This window comes from Excalfactoria chinensis, chromosome 1 (genome assembly GCF_039878825.1).
Source record: "Excalfactoria chinensis isolate bCotChi1 chromosome 1, bCotChi1.hap2, whole genome shotgun sequence".
Classification (NCBI taxonomy): domain Eukaryota; kingdom Metazoa; phylum Chordata; class Aves; order Galliformes; family Phasianidae; genus Excalfactoria; species Excalfactoria chinensis.
In genome coordinates, this window is record NC_092825.1 from 181,294,454 (window position 1) to 181,321,971 (window position 27,518).

The 27,518-nt window shown below is 41.6% G+C and overlaps 1 protein-coding gene across 1 annotated transcript in view; it reads left to right on the forward strand.

The window, feature by feature from the left end:
- The window catches only part of GUCY2F (guanylate cyclase 2F, retinal), a 43,788-nt gene extending 18,264 nt beyond the window's left edge, over positions 1-25,524 (forward strand). The window contains exons 12-18 of the mRNA XM_072356782.1: positions 175-338; positions 663-855; positions 977-1,151; positions 7,777-7,875; positions 12,165-12,259; positions 14,366-14,451; positions 25,386-25,524. Coding sequence (XP_072212883.1) covers positions 175-338; positions 663-855; positions 977-1,151; positions 7,777-7,875; positions 12,165-12,259; positions 14,366-14,451; positions 25,386-25,524 — 951 coding nt within the window. The remainder of the gene's footprint in view (positions 1-174; positions 339-662; positions 856-976; positions 1,152-7,776; positions 7,876-12,164; positions 12,260-14,365; positions 14,452-25,385) is intronic.
- The last annotated feature ends 1,994 nt before the right edge of the window (positions 25,525-27,518 follow it).

Sequence of the window (27,518 nt, forward strand, 5' to 3'; positions counted from 1 at the left end):
CAATTGCAGAGGAGCAAGGTGTCCCTAGGCAGCTTCCATAGCTAGTGGTATGAGAGGGCTAGTCTTTAGAATTGTGACTTAAAAATGAAGTGTTTGCTTTTGTTCTTTTCCAGGCTTAGAGGGCTACAGTGATGTAATGAGATAGGGAAGTAACTCTCCACTTTGATTTTCCAGTTCAAAACCATCAACAAAGGCAAAAAGACCAATATAATTGACTCAATGCTCAGAATGCTTGAACAGTATTCAAGCAACTTGGAAGATTTAATCAGGGAGCGGACAGAAGAGCTAGAGATTGAAAAACAGAAGACAGAGAAACTCTTATCACAAATGCTTCCTCCGTAAGTACTAGTATTTTAGATGCCAAAAAGCCCTTGGTGTTATATAGCTAGATTGGACAACATGATTCTCCCAAATTGAGTAAATTTGCAGGGCAGATCTCCAGTTTTGACAAGAATCTTTCAAACAAAGCAAGAAACTTTTGTCAGTGCTTGTTACAGCAATGTGACTCCTTATGTTTATTGGAAGATCTTTTAAGTACACTAAGGCGAGAGCTTCTGAGCTCTTGGGCTTGCCACAAGGGCATTTGCTCTGTCACCTTTCCTTGTGCTATCATTTCATATCAGAATTTTGCCCTGTCACCTTTCTTTGTGTTACAATTTCAGATCAGTAGCAGAAGCCCTCAAGACTGGTGGCACTGTGGAGCCTGAGTATTTTGACCAAGTCACCATCTACTTCAGTGACATTGTGGGCTTCACGACCATTTCAGCCCTCAGTGAACCCATTGAAGTAGTTGACCTCCTGAATGACCTTTACACTCTGTTTGATGCTGTTATTGGAAATCATGATGTTTACAAGGTGAGGTGTACCCAGGCATGAGAACAAAGCCATCCCTGAGTCAAATCCTCCTTCAATTTGGTTGTACTGCTCTTTCACATATTCTATTTCTTTGCCTTTTTGATGCTGTGATATTTCCTAGGTAGAGACCATTGGAGATGCCTACATGGTTGCCTCAGGGCTTCCGAAACGGAATGGAAACAAGCATGCAGCTGAGATAGCCAACATGTCCTTGGACATCCTCAGCTCGGTAGGAACGTTCAAGATGAGACACATGCCAGACATCCCCCTCAGGATACGAATTGGCCTGCACACAGGTAGGCACCTAAACATCAAAGAGCTCCTGCCATTGTATTTCCAGCATTGAATGCTTTCTCCTTGATCACCCCAAAGGAAGAGCCCTTAGAAGATGCTTAACAATCTTCCATAGCAACAAGGCCATTAAAATGGAAGTGCAAACCCAAGGTAGAAAAATGCCTCAGTGTCATTCAGGGGAGAAAATCTGTATTCTGTCACTTTCAGGAGCAACATGAGAAATGTTTGTCTTAAAGGCTGCATTGTTAAGTGTGGATTTTTTATGTGCTTCAGGATCTTTACTGGCATGATATGGAGACATCCAAGTCTTTGTAACTGTTCTGAAATGGAAGGAAAAAGAAAAAAAAAAAAGAAAAATCAATATATAGAACCAGAGAATCATTAAGGTTGGAAAAGATCACCTGGTCCAACCATCAACCCATCACCACCATACAAAGTGACTGAAAAGACTGGGGATGCTTATTTTAGATAGGATGTAACTGGAAGAGCATGATACAGATATTTAAAAAGTTATGCTATAAAGTAAGTGTCCTCTAATGCAGAAAACAGAATCTATTCAATGAACTATGATGAACAATGAATTATTTCAGCCTGGAGAAGAGGAGGCTCAGGGGAGACCTTATTGCTCTCTATAACTTCCTGCAGGGAGGTTGTGGTGAGCTGGAGGTCAGCCTCTTCTCTCGTGTCATTAGTGATAGGACCAGAGGGAATGGTTTCAAGCTACGGCATGGGAAATTCAGTCTGGACATTAGGAAGTATTACTTCTCAGAAAGGGTGGTCAGGCACTAGAATTGACTGCCCAGGGAGGTGGTGGAGTCACCAACCCTGGGGCTGTTCAAGGAAAGACTGGATGTTGTGTTGAGGGACATGGTTTAGTGGGAGCTATTGGTAATAGGTGAACGGTTGGACTGGATGATCTTTTAGGTCTTTTCCAACCTTGGTGATTCTATGATTCTAGGATTCTAACAAAAAAAGAAGCTTGTTTAAAAAGAAAGCAAGAAGTTGAGAAGTTGTTTTGGAGTTTAATTTTTCTTAAAAAAAAAAAAAACAAAAAACAAACACAGCTAAAACAAAACCTACAAGATTGCAGTCATCATATACCTGGAAGTGTGGCTGGGATTTTAAACAGAAGAAAAGACATCTGCTTTTTTAAGAGTAAATAGTTTTAGAAGAAATATGAACCTTCAGAATTTTAAAACATGGTCATCTGCTAATAATTTTTTCCCAGTTGTTTATCACTGGGCTTCCTGCATCTTCCTCCCAAATACAAGATACCAGCCATTGGTAGAAGAAGAATAATAAGATTGACAAGGAGTCTAATCTAGCATTACTGAATAATATCCACATTTTCACAGCTCTGGCACCACAAGTGCTCTACAGAAGTCCCTGTTGTACAGACAGGGAAACCAGAGCAATGGAAGTATCTCACACAGAATACCCTTAGAGCAGAACTTGGGACTTGAGCACAGCTGAAATCAATATCGCATACCTAGACCTTGTATTTTCTTGTTTTGGAATTGTCTCTGAAAACTCATTGTCCTTATTGTTTTCATTGCAATTTGGGGTTCTTAGCTGGCTCTTTACAGGAGTCTAAAGTGTTAAGGAGTGATTTCAGACACACTGTGGGTTTTATACTGTGGGTTTTATAGTATGGTTGGAATCAGATGAGTCTGTGACCCAGAGCAAGAGTCTCTGGAGCAGCAACATTACATTTTCAACACAAGAAGTGAGGGACAGAGCGTGTAACATCTGCTGCTGTGTGTTGGCCAGTTCTGCAGCACTGCCTTCCATGCGTCAGCCAAAAATCTATCCCTTGGTGACTGGGAGGAGGGAGTGTTATTTGTGGGTTTTTTCTTCTTTTTCTGAACTCTGGGTATCTGGAAATAAGTGCTGCTCTGAGGGTGTGAGAAGAGGGAAAGAAGTGTTTTATTTTTGAAGAAGCAGAAGCTAGATCTTATTTTGCACAGACCTGAACCTCAAGGCTGGGAGTCAGGGGAACAGAATCCTCCCTCATTGTAAGGGTAGAACAAGTCAGAGACTGCCTCATGAGTCTGAACATGCACAAGAATATGGGGCTGGACAGCATGTATCCCAAGTCCTGAAGCCATTCTCCATCATACTAGAAGAGTTATGGATTTCAGGTGAAGTCCCTGGTGACTAGAAAAAGAAAACATCACTTCCATTTGTAAGAAAGGGAGAAAGGAAGACCCAGGCAACTACAGGTTGGTGATACTCACCTGTTTGTCTGGGGAGACCATGGAACAGATCCTCCTGGAAGACATGTTATGGCAGATGAAGGATGTGTAGGTGATCCAAGACAGCCAGCATAGCTTCACCAAGCACAGGTCATGCCTGACCAATCTGGTGTCCTTCTATGATAGAGTGATGACATTGGTGTACCAAGGAAGGGCAGTCATCTAACTGGACTTGTGTAGTGCCTTTGACATGGTCCTGCATCACATATTTATCTCTAAACTTGGGAGGTACAGATTTGAAGTCTGAACTTTTCAGTGGATAAAGAATTAGTTGGATGGTGAAAGCCAGAGAGGGAGTTGTGGTTAATAGATCTATGTCCACTGGCTCGAAGGCCAGTGACAAGTGATGTCATCCAGGGGTCCATGCTGGGACAGGTTCTACTTGAAGGGAGCATATAAACAGGAGGGAGACCTACTTTTTACACAATCTAATAGTGATAGGACAAAGGAGAATGGCTTCAAACAAAGAGAAGAGAATTAGGTTAGATGTTAGGAAGAAATTCTTTACTCAGAGAGGCATGGACTTCCCAGGAAAGTTGTGAATACCCAACCCTGGAGATGTTCAAGACCAGGCTGGATGGAACAACTTAATCTGGTGGGTGCCAATCAGCCCACTGCTTGGGGTTGGAACTGGATAATCTTTGAAGTCTCTTTCAACCTAAGCCATTCTATGATTCTGTGAGGATCTGGCAATGTCAAACTATCATGGAAGCAGCAAGAAATCTGCTCTCCTAGACAAATCAGTCTCCGAATCACTAAGGTGAACGGAGTTTGAATAACCCTAGATCCCATTTCTCCTGAGGAAAGAAACATGAAGAGGAAATCACATCATGAAGCAGGAAGGCTTGAAGAGAGAGGACTTGGCAATCACACTATTCTGTAAAGGATGGAGAATGGGTGTGAGCACCAGTTTTGTTGACCAACTGCTCTCTGGGAACTAGTGCTAAGAGGAGCGTGTGATTCCATCTCTGAAAGAGAAGGAAATACCTTTATGATGTGGGCTGTCCATGTTCCTCCTGGCTGTTTTGTCTTCTCTGACCACAGTAGAGAGCCACAGCTCTGGGAACGTCTGATGGACCATGCGTGTGACAATGGGAGGACAAAAAGACCAGTGTCTGATGTCAGTTCCTCCCCTGCTTTATCTGCACCTTGGATTCTTGTATCTCTCATCTCAACTGCCTGTCCAGAAGAACTTAGCTGAATCAGCTGTTCCCATGCTGACTGTCTGGGTTGGGGCTGGATAGCTTGAGAGAATGAGAAGACAAGCATCTCCATGGAGGCTTAAGGAGGTCTGTTTATCAGTCAGACTCTCTGGCAGGCAGTCCTTCATTTCCATCGAGTCTGTTAACCTCCAAGTCACCACCAACAGTTGCTGCAGAGGCTCAGGCAGCGTGACTTATTAACTGACCCTCCAAAGCCCTGGAAAAGTGCCATTTCAAAACAAACTGGAGAACCTGTGTAATTAAACAACCAGGCCAAAGCATTCTCATCACAGGGTCTCCAATTTCCTTTAAAGTTATTACTGTCAGAGATTTATCTCTGGGAGTTTTTGCTATCCCTTTGCTGAGGCAGTCTAGACATAGAGGAGCTCACACACAGGCAGTGAAGGCAGCAAATGAATTATTAACTCTTGGGTGCTTTCAAAATTGAGAAATTGTTTTGTCATGCTAACTCTTACATTGGCTTTGAATTATTCCCTTTCTGCAACATGATGGCAATACTCTAGAAGGATATTATCTTGCCCTAAGCATCTTTCATTAAGGTTGGAAAAGACCTCTAAGATCACCTAGTACAACCATCCACCTCCCATCAATACAGCCCATTGAAAAACACGTCCCTTGGTACCACATCTCCATGTTCTTGAACTCCTTCAGAGATGGTGACTCCATCATCTCGCAGGACACCCTGTTCTAATGCCTGACTTCTCTTTTGAAGAAAAAATGTTTCCTCATATCCAACCTGAACCTCCTCTTGGGGAACTTAAGGCTGTTCCCACAATTCTATTGCCATTGCCAAGTTGAAGAAGATAATCCTTTGCTCACCATAAACAGACAAGGAGAAAGGGAGCCTCCTCTTCTTGAGACTGAACCATCCCAGTTCCATTAGCCATTCCCTGTAGGGCTTGTGCTTCAGACCTCTAACAGCTTCACTGCCCTTCTCTGGACACACTTTGGGGCCTCAATGTCTTTCTTGCAACGAGGGACCAAAAACTGAACACACCACTCGAGATGCAGAGCTTTTTGAACTTTGTGGAAGTGATAGGCTGATTGCACTGACTGATTAGAAACCTAAATTTAGGTGTTTAGACACCCCACGAGTGTTATGGGGTCTACTCTTGCTCTGTGGTCAGCGGAGACCTGGTGAACATCATAGGTCCACCTCCCCTGTTGCTCTCCTGAAGAGTTTGAACCTAACTAGAATACTGATAAAAGTGAGAATTGAGTTAGAACAGTCTGAAGGGCAGCGAGTTATCCAAGGTTTCACAGTGTGCTGTTGGCAATAAAAGCAGTAAACCAAGTCCAGCATTCCCTGCAAGCTGTTTCTATCCAGACATGCTGTAGAAAAGTCCTTGTGACATTTTTGGTATGAAGCATTCTTCCTCCTGTTTTTCAGTCTTTAAGCAAGCAACATTTCCTCAAGCAGGAGTAAAAATCTGTCTTACCTCTCAATTTTATATATCATGTTAAAATGCTCTTACTTGGACCCTGCAGCAACAGTTTTTCAAAGGCCATATCAGCAGAGTCCTTGTAAAGCTCTCCATAGCTTTCACTATTACAAGAGATGTATTTCAGATTGTGATTCAGTACCTACATACATGCATATGTAGGTTTAGGTGGAAGTTAGATTTTTTGCATGCGTGTGCCTTGATGGTGTTTCATTTTCCTTACTGTGCATCCGAAAACTATATGAAGAATCCGTTTTGTGACAAAGAAGGTAAAAATCTCAGTGAAGTTACTTGCTTTGTTGCATTGGTTGATGCTGGGTATTTATGGCAAGTAAGTGATCTCAATTCTAAATTACTTTTTAAACTTTGTATTTTGTATCACGAAAAGCTTTGTATTTATATTATCTTTAAATATTGACAAGGATTTACTGCGTTGACAATTCTTATAAACTTGCATGGCAAAATATGTCAGAATTGCAGATCACAAATACTTCCTTCATACAGGTTTGTGAAATCTTAACCCAGAAAAATAATGAAATTTAAAAGGCAGGCAGAGCCTCATGAAAACATGCACCATAAATGTATTCAATGGAGAATGCACAGATGTCTTTTCTCTGCAGAGTGTTCCATATCTACTTAGATTGCTGAGACTATTTATTTTTTTAAGCTTAATTTTTTTAACTTTTTTTTTTTCTTTTTATAATTATTTTGCAACCTTGATATTTTAGTACGTGGGTGATGAAATTTAGCAACCCATCCTTCAGAGCCCAGTCCAAACATTAGCTGATCCAGGTGCCCCATATGACATACATCTGTGCTGCTTGCGCTGTGACGCTTTTCATTTTAGCTCTGTGTGTTCATGTGAATCCTACATGCACATCTCCCCCTGGGAACTTGGCACCAGCTCTTTGGGAGCTACTTTGGAAGGGAGTGGATCTTGTCTTCGGGATGAGACTGAGGAAAAATAAACAACTTTTGGCTAGACAGGAATGCTAATGATGTGTTCCTTTCCAAGAAGGGGACACAGGGTGGTCCAGTGTGCTGCCAACATCTCTTGACTTCTAACGCTGATTCTCAATCCTGCTATACTGGGATGTGTCCCAAAGTGCTGAGGCTGGTCGGTCTGGAGAAGGAAAGGCTCCATGGAAACCTGAGAAGGGCCTTTCAGTATCTAAAAAGGACTGTAAGAAAGAAGGGGACAGTTTCTTTAGTAGGGTCTGTTGTGATAGAACAAGGGGATGGTAAAGCACTACCCAAGTAGTTTTTGGATACCAGAGGAGAAGATGAAATTTGCTTGTCTGTGAGCTTCATGGTTTGTATAGAGACTATGTTGTACAGGTTGTACAGGTGAGGTGTTTTCAAGGCTTTGTCTTGGGAGACGTAGTAGGCCTGACCATAGAATCATAGAATCATTAAGGCTGGAAGGACCACTGAGATCATGTAGTTCAATCATCAACTCATCACCACCATGCTTCTAAACCATGTCACTCACTGTGACATCCACCCTTGCCTTGAATACCTCCAGGAATGATGATTCCACCACCTCCCAGAGCAGCCAGTTCCAATGCCCCAGTATTCTGTACACACGTTGAATACCTGTATTCCCATTTGGCTTTTGGATGTTAAAGAAGATGAGATTTGTGTGTCGTAGAACTCTGTGATTTGTGTAGTGTCATTGCTGGGTTATACAGATGTTGTGTCTTTCAGGGCCCTGTGTGGCGGGTGTAGTTGGCCTGACTATGCCTCGGTACTGCCTCTTTGGAGACACAGTGAACACAGCATCACGAATGGAGTCCACGGGTCTGCGTGAGTATTTGGGGAAGTGCCTGGAGTGAATTAGAATCAGATTTAGAATCATAGGATCATAGAACAACTAAGGTTGGAAAGGGCCACTAAGATCATCAAGTCCAACCCCAACCCATCCCCGCTATGCCCACTAAACCATGTCCCTCAGTGCCACATCTACAAGGCTCTGGAAAACCTCCAGGAACACTAACTCCAATACTTCCCTGGGCAGCCTGTTCCAATGCTTGACCACTCTTTCTTAGAAGAAATTTTTCCTAATGTCCAAACTGAACCTTCTCTGGCGCAATTTGAGGCCATAATCTCTTGCCCCATCAATACTTACCTGCGAGAAGAGGCAGATCCCCACTTCACTGTGACCTCCTTCTGGAAGGAGATAAAGAAATATGTATCTTAAGTTACAGGAATTGTAACTCAGTCAGCTCTCAAGAAAAGGTCAAGTCCAAAAACAAAATTAAAAGCAGCCTGAAGCCTTCGGAGGCCAATATTTAAGACAGAGATCATTTAGTTTTAATCCTCTTTTCCCTGTAAAATCTCAAAAGAATGTTTAATCTGGTCCAGTAACCAATGTGATTCACACCCTGCATTGCAGCTACAGTCTTCTGATTTGGATTCTATCATCTAAAATGAACATGAGTCTTGCTATAGATTGGGGTTGTATCTTGCTTTCAGACTTCTGAGGACCCTTAATTCAGAGCTGTTCTCGTGCAGTATAATAATGCACCTACCTGCCATGGCTAGTATGAGGCAAGTGGGGAAGGAAATATAGGCACTGCTTTCCCCGAGGCAGTGGTCATGGCACCCAGCTGTTGGAGTTCAAGAAGTGGTTGGACAATGTTATCAGAAATAGGATTTGAGTTTTGGATGGTCCTATGTGGAGCCAAGAATTGGGCTCAATGATCCTTGTAAGTCCCTTCTAGCTTGGGATATCCTATGAATCTATGATTCTATCATGACAGAGAACAGCAGACCACAGATGATGCTGCCCTGCAATCTGGGGGGGATTTACTGGTGTATTTTGTGAGAGCTTCATTTATCAGCAATAGAAACTCTGACCAAGTATTGGTAGGTCCCATCAAAATCCTTAAGGTTCCCTTCTCCTCTGAGTATTCTTCATGTCTTTCTTGATGAGTTGATGCTAATGTTTCAACTAAGTTCTTGCCTTAATTCTCCAATGGCTTCAAGTTATAGAAGCCAAGTCTTCACTCCTAGAACCAATGTCTGTAGATGATAATGCAACACTACATCACAGATGTTTCTTATTGTCCCATAGATGGAGGCATTTAAGCATGGAAAAGTGGTGATGGGAGAGGAGCATTTATCTGTGTTTCAGTCATATTCATAAACAGATTTGCTTTCTGTTGAGTCCTTGACTGAAGCATAGATCTGTAAGCCATGGTGGATGAACTGTGGATGATACAGTGGACAGCATGCTCCGAGCCCAGGAAGAGTTTTGAATTCGCTTTTGATGTTCAGTCCATCAGTACAAGTTGATTTCCAAAGGCAGAATATCCTGTGTATTTTAACCTTTGCTCTTCTCTGGTCTCCCTCTTGATATTTTCAACAGTTCTAATAGACTGGCTAATATATATACTCCACAAACTATAGAAAAACTGTGATATTTAAGCCTGAAATCTTGAGGAATGGTCATGATAAAATTACTCTGCAGTATGTATGTAACATGACAAGTTTTCTGTTTCTGTCATATAACCATCACATTTCTATTCCCAGTGATTTCAACTACACTAATCAGGGCTAACAATTAAATTAAACTTAAACGTGAAGATTTGCAAGGCTTAGAACCTTAGAAATGCAAAGTCTCACTAAGACTGGAAACTGCCAGCACTTCAGATACAAGAAGATCTTTGTATACTAGCAGAAACCTGTACAGATACACAGAATCACAGAATCACAGAATCACCCGGGTTGGAAGGGACCTCAAGGATCATGTAGTTCCAACACCCCTGCCTAGCAGGGCCACCAAACATACGCCTTTACTAGATCAGGTTGCCCAGAGCCCCGTCCAACCTGGCCTTGAACACCTCCAAGGACGGGGCATCCACAACCTCCCTGGGCAGCCTGTTCCAGGACCTAACCACTCTCCTAGTAAAGAACTTCCCCCTAACATCCAACCTAAATCTTCCCTCTTTTAACTTAAAACCATTTCCCCTAGTCCTGCTGTTATCAGCCCTTTCGAAGAGTTTGCTCCCCTCCTGGGAGTAAGTTCCCTTCAGGTATTGAAAGGCTGCAATGAGGTCACCCCGCAACCTTCTCTTCTCCAGGCTGAACAAACCCAACTCCCTCAGCCTGTCCTCATAGGGGAGGTACTCCAGCCCCCTGATCATCTTCGTGGCCCTCCTCTGGACCCTTTCCAAAATCTCCATATCTTTTTTGTACTGAGGGCTCCACACCTGGACACAGTACTCCAGATGGGGCCTCACAAGAGCAGAGTAGAGAGGGACTATCACCTCCCTATCCCTGCTGACCACCCCTCTCCTGATGGAGCCCAGGATCCCATTTGCCTTCCGGGCTGCCAGAGCGCACTGCTGGCTCATGTTAAGTTTCTCATCTATTAGGACCCCTAGGTCTTTCTCTGCCGAGCTGCTCTCAAGGACAACTCCTCCCAGCCTGTACAAGTGCCTGGGGTTCTTCCAGCCCAAGTGCAAAACCTTGCACTTTGCCGTGTTGAACCTCATTAGGTTCACCCGAGCCCAGCTTTCCAGCCTGTCAAGGTCCCTCTGAATGGCATCCGTTCCCTCCACCGTATCAACTGCACCACTCAGCTTGGTGTCATCAGCAAACTTGCTGAGGGTGCACTCCATTCCCTCATCGATGTCATTAATAAAGATGTTAAAGAGCACTGGTCCCAAGACAGACCCTTGAGGGACACCGCTCGTTACCGGCCTCCACCTGGACATAGAGCCATTGACCACCACCCTCTGTCTGCGGCCTTTCAACCAATTGCTTATCCATCTAGTTGTCCACCCATCAAATCCACTTCCCTCCAATTTGGAGATGAGGATGTGATGGGGGACCATGTCAAAGGCCTTGCTCAGGTCCAGGTAAATGACATCGGTCGCCTTCCCTTCGTCCACCGACGCCGTCACTCCATCATAGAAGGCCACAAGATTAGTTAAGCATGACCTTCCCCTGGTGAAGCCATGCTGGCTGTCTAGGATCACGTGCTCGTTCTTTATGTGATCAAGCATGTTGTCCAGGAGGATCTGTTCCATGATCTTCCCAGGCACGGAGGTGAGACTCACCGGCCTGTAGTTACCCGGGTCCTCCCTGCTCCCCTTCTTGTAAATGGGAGTGACGTGACCCTTCCTCCAATCATCCAGGACCTCACCTGACAGCCACGACTTCTCAAATATGATGGAGAGCGGCTCAGCAACCACCTCAGCCAGCTCCTTCACACCGATAGGTAGACTGTAACTTACTGCTACACTAAGTGCAGCAAAGAGCAGTGCGATATTCATCTGCATCAGTTCCTTTTAACTGATATTCTTTTTTTCTAATTATTCTGGGAAAAAACAAACCCAACATTCTTCATAGGGGAAACAGAACGAGATTGAAACACTGGAAAAAAAAGACCTTAAGAACATCAACAATTAAATTGCTTTGGGGAAAGTAGTTTGGAAATGTTTCCAGGCTTGTTCGCAACAATAGCACAGCAATGAATCTCAGTGAGTTCCAGCAGTGGCTGCAAAACAAATTGGGGAGATGGGAATTTGATAAAGATCTTTGCCTTTGCCATTTTCGTTGTTAAAATGTTAACAGCAGCTCTGGGTGGAATCAATTACTGAAAAATCCAGACGGATCTACATGTACAGCCGCATTACCATTCTGTCTCATTGCAAACCCCACCTCTCTGCTCTTAATCCCAACACCTGTTTTTCAAATGATGCTCACTGTCTGGAGCAGAACTTCAGTCAATTATTTCTCTTGCTGCTTAGTTTTACACTGGGGCAAAAGATACGAATAATGACATTTTGCATTCCAGTCAGCCATGTTGCTCAAATGGCACTTCTCATCTTTATGAGGAGCAAGGCTTCCCATGCTTAGTGTATTTGTTGTCCTTCCCAAAGAAGTCCCCAGTGTAGATCTCCTCTCACCCTGTACTTGTTACAGCCTTCCCTGGAAGGTTCCAATCCATCACCATTGTACTCTACACCATAAAACCACAGCACACCAACAAGGCCTGGAGAAGTTTTCCTTGCCAATATGAAGTAGTGTAGATTCAGAGTGTGTGTGCAGTGCAGTGATCCAGCTGTTTGGCTTTCTGTTCTCAGCTTACAGAATTCATGTCAGCCAAAGTACGGTGGATACACTTCGATCTCTAAATGAAGGTTATGAAATCATTCCTAGGGGAAAAACAGAACTGAAGGTAAGAAGGCCTGGTCTGTGTGAAATGCTTCATGAGGGAATTTTGTTGCTTAAGGAATTTTCATAATATGTTCTTCTTTGGCCTTCATCCATCACGCTTCCACACAATCCTTCCTAAATGATCCCCGTCAGTTGGTTCAATACATGAGGTAATTCTTGAAGGACCATGGAAAAAATTGTTCTATCATGCAAACAGATGTATGCTCTGTATCTATTCATTCTATAAATCAGGAGAGAAAGCTGTTGGAACGTTTAAGTAATAAAAGGGAAAGCACTGAACAATGCCATTGCCATCTGAAATCCTCTACCATGAGAAGATTCCTGGTGTAGAGGATGAATGGAAAGGCAAAAGTTTTTTCCAAAGCTTTTTATTTTTCCTGTTGTTTCTGGAACTTATAATGGGAGTTTATCTAAACCACATATCAAATACCAAAATTCATAGCCTTCCAGCTTCTGCCACACAGGGCTCTGCATGATATCAAACTCTGAATATTCAGTCAAGTGCAATCACCCTTTCTCACCTTAACATTGTCTTTGAGTCATAACACATACATAACAAAGAGCCACTCTTTGCAATAGGATTGCTCATGTTTAGGGCAGATTCCACAGGAGAATGAAGTCCTGAGTTGAATTTAGCAGCCTTTCAGTGGTTATCAGAGGAGTGTAAAACAGTGTCAGAAAGAAGGACGAATGTTCATGGTATGAAGCCACTGCATTCCTCATTCAGAAAGAGCTTAGGTTGATAAATGCCACATGGAAGAGGAGATGGACATGTGTATTAGAATAATCCATAGTTCTAAAACTCAGGGTGGTGTTTTTGTTGCTGTTGTTTTTTGGATGCATTATATAATGACAAGAGACTCACAAAATTGTAAGGAGTTTGTGGAAAAGTCTCATATGAGGAAGGCTCATTTCTCTAAAGTCAATGTCTGTATGCACCTCCACTTGAGCAGTATACCTTCAATGAGATCTGTAGATACAAGTGCAGCATCCTTCCAAGGTGGACATGCAGAACAACTCAGAGGACGCTAGAAGTGCTGTCACGTTTCTCATGATGACTAAAGGTTACCTGCTGACTTGCATCCATGCTGTGCAGGTTTACAAACATTTGTATGACTTTGTATACTCCACTTGCCTTTAAGGGACAAAGAGAGGACCTTACTCCGTTGAGCAGCGTATCACCATGTGAAATGAGGATTTCAATATCACAATAATATCTTCTATCACTCACAACTTCACTACTTTTCAGCCAGAAATACTCTCAGTGTTTAGGACTCTATTTAATTCAGCCTTGACAAAAGCTGCTAATTTTCACAGTGCCTAAACCAGACACAATAATTCATCACTAAATAAAATACCACAAAACGAAACAAAACATCACTTATCTTCTTAGAAATTCACTAGAAAAAAGTAGTTTGGCTTACCTTAAACATCTACAATAGGAGGTATGATTATGTTCCCAGGTCTCACAACAATCTTTGCTATCAAAGAAGTATTTTGTCACCCAAGTTCATATGGTGGCAATGGGATATCTGAGGTAATCACTCCAGGTTTAGTTAATAGAAAGAAGCCTTTGCATAGTCAGTGAAGAGAAAATGGCACTTCAGGAAATTATTAATCTGACTTACTTTCTGTGTCCAGTTTTTGTGAAGATAAATGTCACCCCAAAAGTGTCTGTTTTACAGCACTGGCTCCAGACAGGGATGGTTGGCTCTGATATAGTTGGCTGAGTTGTAACAGATGCATCTCACTTTAAAAGCTAAATTATTGATGTAGGGAAAGGAAGTGACTGTTCTGATATTCAGCCCTCAAGCAGTTGTGAAATCTCTATCACTGATGCCAGTGCTGCAAAATAAGATGACTAGAGATCCTCAATTCTATTAAACTGTGTAGTTTCAATGACCCTGATTAGAGAAGGTCATTTGTATGTGGCAGTTTGAACAAGGTCTGTTTTTTAAAGGCAGTGGAACTAAAATTCTCCCTGCAAAGAAGTGCAAAAGACTTCCTGCTATTTTCTGTCTCTGGAAATACGTGAAGCCCTCAGAATGTATTGAACAGAGGGTGGTCCAAAAACTGTTCTTTATCTGAACTTTTGTTTTTACTTTAGGGTAAAGGAGTAGAAGACACATATTGGCTGGTTGGGAAAAGAGGATTTCTGAAGCCCTTACCTAAACCTCCTGAAATAAAGCCAGGGTAAGCGTGATTTAATCACTTCCCATTATATTCATGAAAAGGTCACTGTTGGAGCTAACTGTTTGAATAACTGCCTCTGGTGTCTGTTTGCAAGGTTATTGCATCCTTTGTCTTAGGTGATGTATGTGTTCTCAGGCATAGCACTGGGACCCTGGAGTGGTGCAGGTGTTTCAATACTTCTCCTGAATCACAGCTCCCAGAAAGTCTCATGGGAGCTTGTTGCTTTTACCCTGCAGTCCATTAGAAATGGAGCATCAGGCAACTCCTTCCTAAATGCCCCTCCTACCCAGTGTCTATGTCTGTGACACTCAGATTTTTCTCTCATTCCATCAAACTCCTCCAGAAAACACTAGTTTCATTGCAAACACATTTATTCCCTGCAGCACTGTTCATTTCAACCAAACCGTAAGAACATATTTCGTTTTAGAGATATGTAATTATAATGATAATTGCAACATTATGCAATTAAAGACTTAATGATGTCGCCTCCATGCAAGAGGGGATGAGCATAACTCATTCAGCCATCTTGAAGTTCTGCCATACCTGACTTTGCAGATTGAGTGTCCCTGCTCAGCTGTCATATGCTGAGTGCCTAGAAATGATGTTGTGGTCAGGTTGTGAAAACTGGGAGTATGATTTGTTTGACAAGAACAGTGTAGTCACCCACATTGGAATTACTCAAGCTTGACTCTCTTTATAGTCAACAGAGAGAAATACATGCTGGCAGAGTGTAAGTAGACTGGCCTGCTTGAACTTCTACATTGGAATATGATAAGTTGCACTTGAAAGATGCTTGTTGACTGTAAAGAGGTCCTGCAGTGTCTGACAGCAAGTAGTGTATGTTTTTATTTCAATTCTAACATCTCTTGAGTAATCTTTTTCTAAGTTTTGCCTCATTTCCTCTTAGTAAAATGGAAAGGGCATTAATCTCCCTTTTCAGATAGCATTTAACTACTGGACAGTTGCATTCAGGACAGCCCATGCATACGAATTGCTAGCAGAGTTTTCTTGGGGTAACATGAAATTAATAGTATTTTGGGTCATATCTTTTAAGGTATTTGAGTGTCAGGTTGGAAGACAGTAGGTGACTGGAAGAGAAGTTTGAAAGATTCACAATATGCCTTATACTTGGAAGCATTTTATTGTTAATATTTGATGAAATGAGCTATTGATTAATGTGTGCTGATATGCTCGATGCATTTTTCATGAGAAATACAAAACTTGGAGGACACTTGCCAGATTGCTAAAGTGAATTTTCTCTCCATGCTACCAAGGAAGTACTACATCTGCTAAGTTCTCCTCAGCTTTACCGTCTTAAAGTCAATTGTCAGGCCTCTGTTGACTGTTGACAGCCCTCAAAAAGTCATCTGGAAATACAAGCCTGTATCTGGTCAGATTTATGCAGATTAGAGCTGTTTTTAAATGCAAGTTTTAAACGGTGACAAATATATCAGGTCTGGGATGTTGAGGATGGGGGCAATATGACGAGGAGAAAAAAATGTCCTACACACCCAAGATCGAGGGGTTTTGAGCATCCTCGTATCCTGATCTTCACTGTTCTTTTGTGCTATTTCTGTCTCCACAGTAGCTGAATGAATGTAGAAATAATCAGAGGGAAAATCAAAGTTAAATGAAACTGAACCTGTCCTTAAATGAATTTAAGGGTTCAAAATGAAAGCTCGGTCCTGCAGGAGAAAAGCAAGTACATGAAAATTGCCTCATGTACAGGCACTTCAGACACGGTGTCCTAACTTCCAGCCTTGTCTTGAGGTTCAACATTTATGCCAGTTTATTAGAGGTTGATTGTTATTTCTCTGTTATAGCTATGTCTTGGTCAGTATGGTGGTTTCAAGCCACTGCTTGATATTCTCCTGAATTTCCTCATCTGTAGACTTTTGGGATAAGGAATCTTCTTCTATCTCTTCTGTTCATCTTTACACCTTATCCTGAAGTAACTCCTGTTTAGATCTTTCTTTTCCACAAGGTCTTGTTCAACCTGATCCTTCATAACTTCTGGGATCAGCAGATTTTCTACTTCTGTTTGTATGAGTGAGGAATGCATTCCTCATCGCTTCATTCATCATCATGGCTCACAAAAGCAAGTAACACTCCTTTGAGCAGTGACCTGCAGACTTTCAACTCACAGTTTTGGCCTTCTGTCTGAACTCTTGACTTTGACCACCACAGGTCATGAAGTACTGAACAACAAGGAAAGGGGATTTGCTCCAGTGTAAATCTAAAGCTTCTGGGCTAGGAAAATCCCTTTACCCAAATGAGCCTGTAATGTCTATTTTAATGTAATCTGCTTGGCACTCTGGAGAGATATTTTGCTTGAACTTGTCCTTAATTCCTGATGCCTACTGCTCTGAAAAGTAATGAGTGCCCACAAAGCTGGATGAGGGTATTTCACACACTGTATGCTCTGAGGAATTTCACAAAGCAGAATTAAATTGAACTATATGGCTTCACACTTTCCCATATGTCAACTGGTTTATCTTGACTGCTGATGTGTGCTTTCCCCAGACAGTTAAGAGATAAAAATGTCAACTGCCTGTGTCTCATGCTTTATTTTACAACTTGAGTGGCCTAGACTTTGTCAGACAGGCAGTTGTGGTGGTCTTGCTGAGAGTTTGTACTTGCTAAGAGAAGGTTAATAAATTAGGATTGGTCTCATGTCTGTACTATGGAAGGGCAGGTCTGGGGGCCATGGATTTAAGGTTCAAATCCTTGGGATGGAATTGCTGTGTGGAGAAAGGGCTCAGAGTAATTGTAGGAAGACTGACTGTCTTCATAAAAATGGATGTGTCTGATCCCATGAGTTATCATATGAACCTGGACAGCTTGATGGACTTAGTCTCACTTATGGTCTCTTAGTGCTTCTTGCTGACACAAATCTGTGATTTTTGTCCATTAAAATACTGTGTGAAATACAGAGTATTTCAGGCCTACACTCCAGTGTAACATCTAGAAAGTGTTAAATTTATATCCCATGATATAGAACTCATCAACCAAATAGAGCTGAAAGCCCAGACCTTGGCAGGAAGATTTCCCGATATACGTGAAGCCAATTTTCTAGCTCTGGTGGGCAGTCATGTGCAGATCTACGGTCAGATAGCTCATATCACTGTTCATAGATCTCTAGGGATCATCCAAGCTTCATTAACCTACTTCAAACTATTAGTGCACTTGTAGTCTTGGCATGCCTAGGTCTGGAAGACTATCCCAAGCTTGCATAGGTGAGCCTGCATATAATGCAGGCTAGAAGCCAAACTTCAGCACATGTTAAAACATGGGAGGATATTTAACTACGTGACTTCATTAATAATAATAGTCCCATAAAATACTGCGAAAACAATTCCTTCTGGTATTGTTGAAATTAGTGAGAGAATATATCTGGCTGTCTAGTAATAAACCTCAAGCCATAACCAAATGACTAACAAAGGAACCATTACTGCATCTACATAATTTGAATTTAATTGATATTCACCAACTTCTCTGTTTAATCCCAATTACAGTCTTATGGAAGCATTAATTGGAACACAATCATTGAATTCCATTGTCAGCACGAGGCCTTAATATGTCTGCAATTGTGTAAGGAGGTTCAGATAAACACACATAACTCTTAACAGCCAGGCGCTGCAGGTGACATTGCTCACATAGGATATAATGCATTTTAATTAAGAAGAAAATAAGTTCCATTAAAGTTCCTAATATGCTTCTTACCGCCTCTACTTTCTTCCAACCATGCATAAAATCCAATGAACGAAGAGGCAATTCATAAACTCAACCGTATGTCAAGCTACAGAGGGTCTGTGTATCTGTTTTCAGAAGTAAAAAGCTTACTGGGAGTCAAGTAAGAAACCAGTTCACCTACTGTTTGTATGAGAAATGGGTTCATGTTAATCAGTGTCCCAGGACACAGGCATATAGGGACATAGGGAAAGTGAAGGTTTAATATCCAGACTGTAGTGCTGCTTCCTACTCCAGATTTTTCTCTTTGAGGGTTAACCTCCCCCATAAAGCAGCAGAGGCAGTGAAATAGGCTCCTTGGTCCTTTCCTTGCTCCAAGGCAAATTCCTACAGCTTCCCTGATAGCTATCTCTTCTGATCCTTAAATTATATATTCTCCTATTGGTACTATTTAATATATATATTAAATTATTATATATATAATATTATATGTATATTATATATATATATTATATTATAATACATTACATTTTATATATGTATGTATAATTCAGATATTGGATATAGACCATAGATCCTCTCAAGGGTTTTTAACCATGAACACACTGACTAGGGAAAGAACATACAGGTGTTTTGCATTGCTGGCATCAAACACAGTTCTGCTCTTGTATGAAATCATGTTGAAGTTCTTAAGCCTGGAAGAACCCATAGAGCAACCAGTCCATCATAAGTACTAAGCACGATGTGAAGTGAGAAATCACTAAAAAATGAATAGAATCATAGAGTTGCTCAGGTTGAAAAAGACCTTCAAGATCATCAGGTTGTCATGAAGATGCAGGCAGGAATTGGAGACAGCTTTGGGACTTTCCCATCTTCCCATACGGGAGGATCAGCCTTGGAGGAAGCACCAAGAATTTAATTGAATATGATATGAGTGAGAAGCAGTGGAGGATGCTCAAAGAATCCCATTCCAAATACCAGATGGGAAACAGCCCTCCATGAAGAAAAAGATATCCATGAGGACGACATGGCTTCTTACTCTACCCAACAGAAAGCTCTCTCATTCTGCCTCTACATGGAGGCAATCTGATGGGAGAGGATCAGTGGGGAATCCTTCTTGTTGCTGCTGATGTATCTCCTTGGGGGGCAAGTGGAAGGATTTCCATTCCGGACCCCACTTGAAGTTTTTTACCCAATACATATTTAAACTTGAAAGAAAGAGCTTGCAGAGCAAGCAGCAGCAGTAGAAAAGAAGAAATGCTGTCCTTACATGGCTGGACTTATACAACAGCATCACAAGATTTCATAAACAAACTTTATATAGAATATAAGATAAGTTATTTGGGGAAATCAAAGCACATTCTGTCTCAGAGTCTTGACCACCCCGATGTCAGGATAGATTTATTATTTTTCCTTCACAGTCAGTGTTTGCTTCTAAAATTATTTCTAGACCCCCAATAATACAACAGCAAAAATGAAGAAAAAGGAATGTTCTGGCCGCAGCTAAGCCATAAACAGGTGAGAAAGAAACATTTTTATCTGAATTCTGATTGTTTTTAAAGAGGGAAAGGTAAAGAAAGCCAGTGACTCCTCTCCCTTTGAACAAGACTCTGTGACTTGGAGTGTAGTTGCTTTAGCTATCTATTTAAACAGGCTCTTTAGGAGCAAGATGAGGCTTCTGGAATATTGAAGAATTGCTGTAAGGAACTCAAAATGAAGTGTTCAGAAAGGAAGAAAATTTAGGTAGCAGCCTTTGATTGTGAATCAATGCATTGCCTTTCCCTTTGCAGATATTTGTATGGATTGCTACTTACCTGTCTTTGTCCACCACATTCTAGCATGGAGATCTGGCCCTAGACATGGCTGAGATGTGCTGAAATGTGCCTGGTAGTTTCTCCTGTCTCCCTTAGGCAGGCTGGGAGGATGCTTTCGCTGAACAAAGTTATTTTATGAAGGACATTGCTATGACATAAGAGGAATAAGTATTGAGAAACTGGAAATCAATCCCATTGTAAGCCCCAGGGTTGGCTGGAGCAGGACCACAGAGCTGAGAAGTAATGAGTTGCCCAAGATACATGGCAGTAGAATGTGTTTTGCTCCAGTACAAGACTTTGTATGAGATGGGAATAAGAAAAGAAGACAGATAAGACGTCTTCATGACTTAAGTCTTGAGGCTACTTGAGCACAGTTGCTCTTAGTGAAGGGTACAGAGTGGCCAAGTCACAATGATGCTCTGTGAACATCATGCAATTGTAGAATCATTTAAGTTAGAAGAGACCTCTAAAGGCCACCTGGTTCAACTTCCCTGCAACAAATGGGGGCACATACAGCTCGATCAGGATGCTCAGAGACCAATCCAGTCTGACCTTGATTGTTTCCAGGGATGGAGCATCTACCACCTTTCTGGGCAGCCTGTGCCAGTGTTTCAGGAAGATTCTATCCAGGGAGTTGGAGTGTAGGACCTGCTAGCTGGATCCTGCTAGCTTCAGAAACAAGGTGGAGGGAAGAAAAGAAAAATAAACATATGATAAGAAAAATAACAGATGATTTCAGACAGGGTGAGTTAGAAGAGATCAGGATGGAGGATGCAGAATCAGCAGTCCGCAGCTGCTCAGACATTAACAAGTTCAGGAGATGTAACAGTGTTTTTTGTACTGGATCTTTCTTATTATTGTTCTGTGGGTGAAGTCCAACTCATAAGCAAAAGTTTATTTGATATATACGTAAACAGTGTTTAGAGTTAGAGCTTAGAAAATCTGATTATTGGGTTTGGACCACAAAGACCCTGGTCAGGTCTTGACGTTCTGGTAGGTCACAACCTGCTGCACTCTTCTGCAGAGACAGGCAACAGCATCTCCCATCACCCAATGGATGATGTTCAGTGGGGTTATCCCAGGGATAAGTTCCTCACGCTTATCCCTGTGTGACTGAATTTTGCCATTTCTTGCATAGAGGGGCTGGAGTCCAAATGTTCCTCCTCTTGGACCAGCTGGTAGTATTTTAGCTAATGTAAATAATCTAGCTCTGGCATAGCCATTTCCTTCTGAGCTTTGCAACTTATACAGCTTTTAGAGTCAAGTAGAGATTTGGGCATTTCCAGGTGCTACTCTTCTGCCCTGTGAAAGACATCTTCTTTAAGATAAACACACTCTCTCATTCAGCAATTTCTATCTCCCTCCACTGGCTCAGAAGAGAGCCCCAAATTTTCTGTTCCAATGGAAATATCTCTGTTGCAGGGAGTGGGACAGTTCCCACCAGAGTTGTATGTTCCCAGAAGCTATTTCTCATTCAGTTCATATGAATTAAGTCCTTTGGTCTTTCTTGTCTTCAGGACCCATTCCTGAAGGCTCCAGCACTCACAGGAAGGTTTATAAATAGGAATAAGTGTTTCTATGAAAAGGAAAGATATTGTAGAAGTTGAGGATTTAAGTAAGACATAGGAGAACAATGTGGTTATACATATGGTTTAGTGGACATGTTGGTGATGGGTTGATCGTTGGACTTGATTATCTTCATGATCTTTCCAACCTTAATGATTCTATGACTCAAAGATAATAATTTATAAGACAGAACTGGTGAAAGAGATGAAAACTGATTTGTTTTTCCCTCCAGAAGGTCTGTTAAAATCTGTGCTAAGCTATCAGATAAAACTGACAGTCTCAATGGACAGAAATATACATAGAAATTCCATTTGGAAATATGTCCATAGCTCTGAGAGATAAGAATCACTGAAGCCAACACCCCATGTGGGAGCAAAAGGTACTGAGAGAGGAACTACACTAAACAAATAAAAGACCACAGAATCATAGAATATCCTGAGTTGGAAGGGACCCTTAAGGATCATTGAGTCCAGCTCCTGGCTCCACACAAGACCACCCAAAAAGCAGACAGTAAGATCTTCATAGGAGTTTGGTTTTCTTCCTTTTGATGAACTAAAGGAGGATCAGAGGAATCAGAGGAACCTACTTCAGGGTTCGTGTTGTCTAAAAGATCCAGGATGCAACCCTCTAGTCAAAATCTAATCTGAGCTCCTTGATCAACAAAGTCATTCATCTCATCCTGGGAGAGGTATCTAGGATGTGTCAAGAGCAGTTTGGAAATGCCTGGCTATAGCGATTACAAAATGTGCCTGTCTCAGCAACTTCAGGACAGTTAGAATTAAATTAACTAACTTCACTCTGTGCAATATGTCAAGGCAAAGGCCCAACAGTTTTTTCCTCTCTTCGCACTAGAAGACACATTTTCACATAGTCATCAGTATGGTCTGTTCTTTATTGCAGATGAAACTGAATTGATTCTTTCTCTAATGGCCTACCTGTTCACTGCAGGTGTAAAGCTCATGGGTTACCCTCGGAAGAAATTGCAGAGTTCAAAAGGAGGAAAGCTGCAAAACAACTTGGCAAAAAGGCCTAGATCCGAGGTAGTAGCTGTGGGACAGTCCTCATGTAGCTCTGCTGTTTAGTGTCCGCTTGCGTGTCATTTGTCTGCACATTGCTGGTTTTAGTTGTATGCCTTTTTTTTGTTTGTTTTTGGTCAAAACTATATGTTATTCTTTTAAAGTGTCTGCTTCAAAAGGTGCTGGGAACTGCACCAGATCTGTCCAGAGATAGCAGTAGCCTTGTTGGGTGATCTCCTAGCAAATGTATCACCTGCTTTTCCATTCATTCCTATAAGACATATGGTATATGCATCTACTTGCAGTGTATTATTGTTCCACTTGATGGCAATGTGCAGTGTGTCAGCAAAAGCCCAGACCATGGTAAACTCAGATGAAGCTGTAATTCAAGTGTGGAAGAACTCACTAAGAATGGCCTATTGTTGCTTTCTTTTAGCACACCTCATGAAATCAGCTCATTGTTATGGTACCGACTGAGATGAGAAGTAAACATGTAGTTAGGTTGATCTGGTTGTGGTGTATAATATGGTGTATAGTTATTTATTTACTTTTAGCTTCTCCCTCTGTTCTGATATCTTCATCTATGAACTCTGCTCAGTAACAGTTGACCTCTCAAGATGCTTTCACGTTTGGAAAAAATACAGTAGTTGCTTCTTGCTGGCCAAACTATAAACTAGCAAGGTGTGGTTGACCAGAAGGTCAGATTTTAATCTGAGGTCTGAAAGCTGATTCAGCACAGAGTATTTGATAAAGATTCACTCTGCACTTGAAAGCGAAACCAACTTCTACACAGAAGCCCAATAAAATTACAGCTTACTATTTCTCCTTCAGCCCCACTGTTGGGATAATCTTAGATGATTTTGCCTGCATGATCATCATCATAGTATCATAGTATCGTGTGAGTTGGAAGGGACCTTAGAGATGATCTCTCTAAGTAATAAAAACTTTTGAGACCAAGCACTCACTTCTGTTGATTTCTCTCCCATTCACATCTTTCTTCTCTTCCATCTGCTGCTCTGCATCAGTTACTTCTGTCTTGGCATGCAGAGGCATCTCTCAGCAACACAGTAGGAGACAAATCTTTCATTAGCACCAGGAAGGCTTTAAAAAAAGCACACCTGAGGAAATTGCTTTTCCTTGACTCCTTAGTGGTTGCACAAGACTTCTGATCATTTTTTATAAAGTCATTAGCTCTTTCTCACGAAGTTGAATAAATGAACTGTTGGGGTGAATCCTAAATCACACTGACTTGATACATTTGCAGCGTCTTAATATTGAGGAACGTGCCTTCAGATTTCTTGCTGTTTTCTTGCACTTGGCTGTCCTTGGTCTCCCACCAAGTGTAAGAGTGAACAGAGCATAGTATAGAATCACCAAACTCTTAAGGTTGGAAAAGTCCACTAAGATCAACAAGTCCAACCATCAACTCATCACCACCAAGTCCACCAAGCCAAGTGCCACATCTACACAGTTCTTGATTGCTTCCCGGGATGGCAAATTCACCACCTCCCTGGGAAGCCTGTTTCAATGTCTGAGAAGAAATTTTTCCTAGTATCCAGTCTCAATCTCCCTTGCAGCAACTTGAGGCTGTTACCTCTCATCCTACATGCAGAGAACAGGGAGTTCTAGCTTTTTCATTACTTCCGAATTGAATAACCTGTCCTCAGGGGCAGGTAACCAGATCTTCAAAGACCATCTGCAGAACCTTAGACCAAACAATAAAATATAGCTTCCTTAAATGATAACGCAATGCAGGGATGGGTGTCAGGGTGGTCAATACAGTTCTGGTTCCTGAGTTATTAGCATTTGTATATGCATTGTATATGTTGTATATCCTTTGGAAATAGCTTATCCTGTGCTATCATTGAGGACAGTTTCATTGGGCTGCTAAATAATTCTATACTATTAATAATTCATTAGTGTGGATAATTTTGGGGCCTCTACTTTCAAGGCCCCTTGTCTTATACCCTTGGGACCCTTGCTTTATATAGTCAGTTTTACATATATTTCTCTTCTAAAGCAATTGCTTGTTCATTGTTCACAGCAGTGATGTTTACAGTTCGAAACCTTACATATCTGTGTATGTACAAAATAGTTTCTCAAATTATTCTCCTTAGTGTCTACACAGTGATAACTGATAATGAAATGTGTTAGAATGTGGCTCTTTTTAGCTTACAACATGAAAATTTTCTTCTACTGTTCAAAGTGAATTTGATTTCATGTGATGCTTGATGTAGGGCAAGTTGTAGGCAGAGTTGAGAACTAACTAAAGCTCAGCTTCTGGCCTTCTACAACTCCTTCGTATTTGGCTTGTTTCTGAAACTCCCACTATACTGCAATAACTCTATGCCTGTCAGGTCTTTCTGTGTCACTGTGCCTCCTGTGTCAGACATGGAGGGACTGTGGGGCTATCAGAGCATCTGGGCCTTTCCCATAAGTGCCAGTGAACGACCTCAAACCCAAAGAAACCCATCTGGTTAACAAGGAATCTCTGCTATTAGCAGACAGAGGATTTATCAGGCTTGTGATGCATAATTAGAGATGTTCTTCATGAGCAGCTGAAGCCCTTTGGTATTTAAATGGAACTGATGTTTACCTTTATGAAGTGGATATCCTTGGTTGAAAGCTCTGCATATCTCACTAACCCATGCAACTCCTCCAGTACTTTTGTAGTCTACTGGGACCACAGTGTCTCTGTAGGTCTGTACCAGAAGTTTTCCCTGCTTGGTCCTTGATGGCTTTGAGAAAATCTAATGTTTCTGCTTGGTCTGATACAAAATGATGTAAAATGAATAGCTTATTCCTCAGTGAGCAGGGCTGCTGACTCCTCCTTTCTTCTGTTTTACAGCCACAATTGGTCAGGCACGTTGACCAGGAAACTTAAATTTGTCCTGAGGAACACAAAGAGGACACTGACAAAAAGAGCCTTTAAAGAAATGGGGAGCATAAAGGAGGCTGAGATAAGTATTGAAGAGGAAGAAATCTGAGAACAATGAGGAACTAGTAAGACTGGGGTGGATACTCTGAAGTCAACCCCAGCAGAGAAGCCCACACCCTACATTTAGTTTCCTTCTAGGTAAAGGAAATAGAATTGCTGTGGCCTCATAGCTCTTGTAGGTGGATGAATCCTGACCATCGTTTTTGGTTGAACCTGGGCCCTGCTTCATTGTGATTTCACTTGAGTAATTTTGGAAAGAGAATAATGGTGGTGGGTAGTAACCACTTCTTCAGTTTTCCAGTCAGAAAATGCAGAACAGGCTAAATGCTTTGCAATAAATAGATTTGTTGTTGTTGTAGGAAACTCCGGTTTCATGAAGATCGGTACAATTCACAAGGAAGTGTTTTTTTCACAACAGCAAAAAGAGATTCTTTACTCCCCCACAAACGTAAATTTTGAATCAAAATGTTTTGGTTGCTGTATGTCAGTTTCAGCTGGAACGGTGTCTTGTAAATTGACATTTCAGTGGCAAATGCTGTTTTAATGTTATCTTCAAACTGAAGTGACAGTTTTGAAACTAAGCAGTTCGGTATGAATCAATATTTGTTTCCAAATGCCAAAATGGGATTCTGATCAAAATGTCAAAATATGTCATCTTTGCAATTCTAGATTTAAACTGATCCTCTCCCCCCACCTTCTTTCTCTTGCTTTATACACACACCTATGCACTCCATCTAAAACATTTCATGTTCATCATCCCAAAGGAGGGAATGTCAAGGTATTGGAAAACTGAATTGCAGAGAATGATGTTCTGCTTCCCTTTAGCTGAGTGATAACGAGGCATGAATTTTCTTAACTTAAAAGGTGAGGCTGAGAGAAGGAAAGTTCCATCATTTAATCAATAAAAAAAAAGCCTGAAGCATCACACTCTTTTTCCTCCTCATTCTCTAAGTAGTTTCAAAGCCACCAGTGTTCAAAGTAAGCCATCAGTGAGCAAAAGCAGCTTTTTTTTTGCCGAGGGCCAGCGCTTGGTCTGTAGGTGCTGCCCACAGAGCACTCTTCATCAGTGTCAAATACTTTGTTTGTTGGCCACTTCTCTGTCCATTTGTTTTACTCTCTTGCAGTATCCGGCTTCTAAGAAACTTCTGAGAATTGTTAATGTCTCCCCTGCCAGGCTGCAGAGAACTGCAGATGGGGTAATTTAATCAATATTGCCACCAAAGGGTGCTCAGTGAAAGCACCAAGACGTTCCTCAAGCCCCAGTTAAACTCTTTTCAACACAGAACCCAGAACTTCCACCAGTTAAATGGTTTCTACCAGTTTCTACCAGTTAAATGATAAATAACAACCAATAACACTCTTGGATTATTGAAGAAAAATATTCATAAAAGGAAGCAAGCCAGACAGAAAGGCTAAGGAAATTACTGTCAGAGCAGCTAATTCACCATGCTAAGTATAATACGTGAATTGCCAAAGTTCTTCATGTTATTTAGTGAAAATGGGAGGAAACTTTATTCATGCTCTTCAAAATCCAAATTTTACTCTGTGGTATTGGTCATTTTGGCTGTAACTGTTGGCTGTTTTGGATGAAAGCTGGTATTCCAGGTGGGAGAAACTAGGATTTGAAAGATAGCTATTAAGGGACTGTTATGTCACTTCAACTGTCCAGCAGGGCTGAGGTGAGCTTTTACCTTCTGCACTCTGCTTGCCCATCCAGTCATAAATTCATAGAATCATAGAATCAATCATAGAATCATAGAATCATAGAATCATAGAATCATAGAATCATAGAATCATAGAATCATAGAATCATAGAATCATAGAATCATAGAATCATAGAATCATAGAATCATAGAATGGCCTGTGTTGAAAAGGACCTCAAAGATCATCCAGTTCCAACCCCCTGCTATGTGCAGGGTTGCAAACCAGCAGACCAGGTTGCCCAGAGCCACATCCAGCCTGGCCTTGAATGCCTCCAATGATGGAGCATCCACAAGCTCCTTGGGCAACATGTTCCAGTGCGTCACCACCCTCTATGTGAAA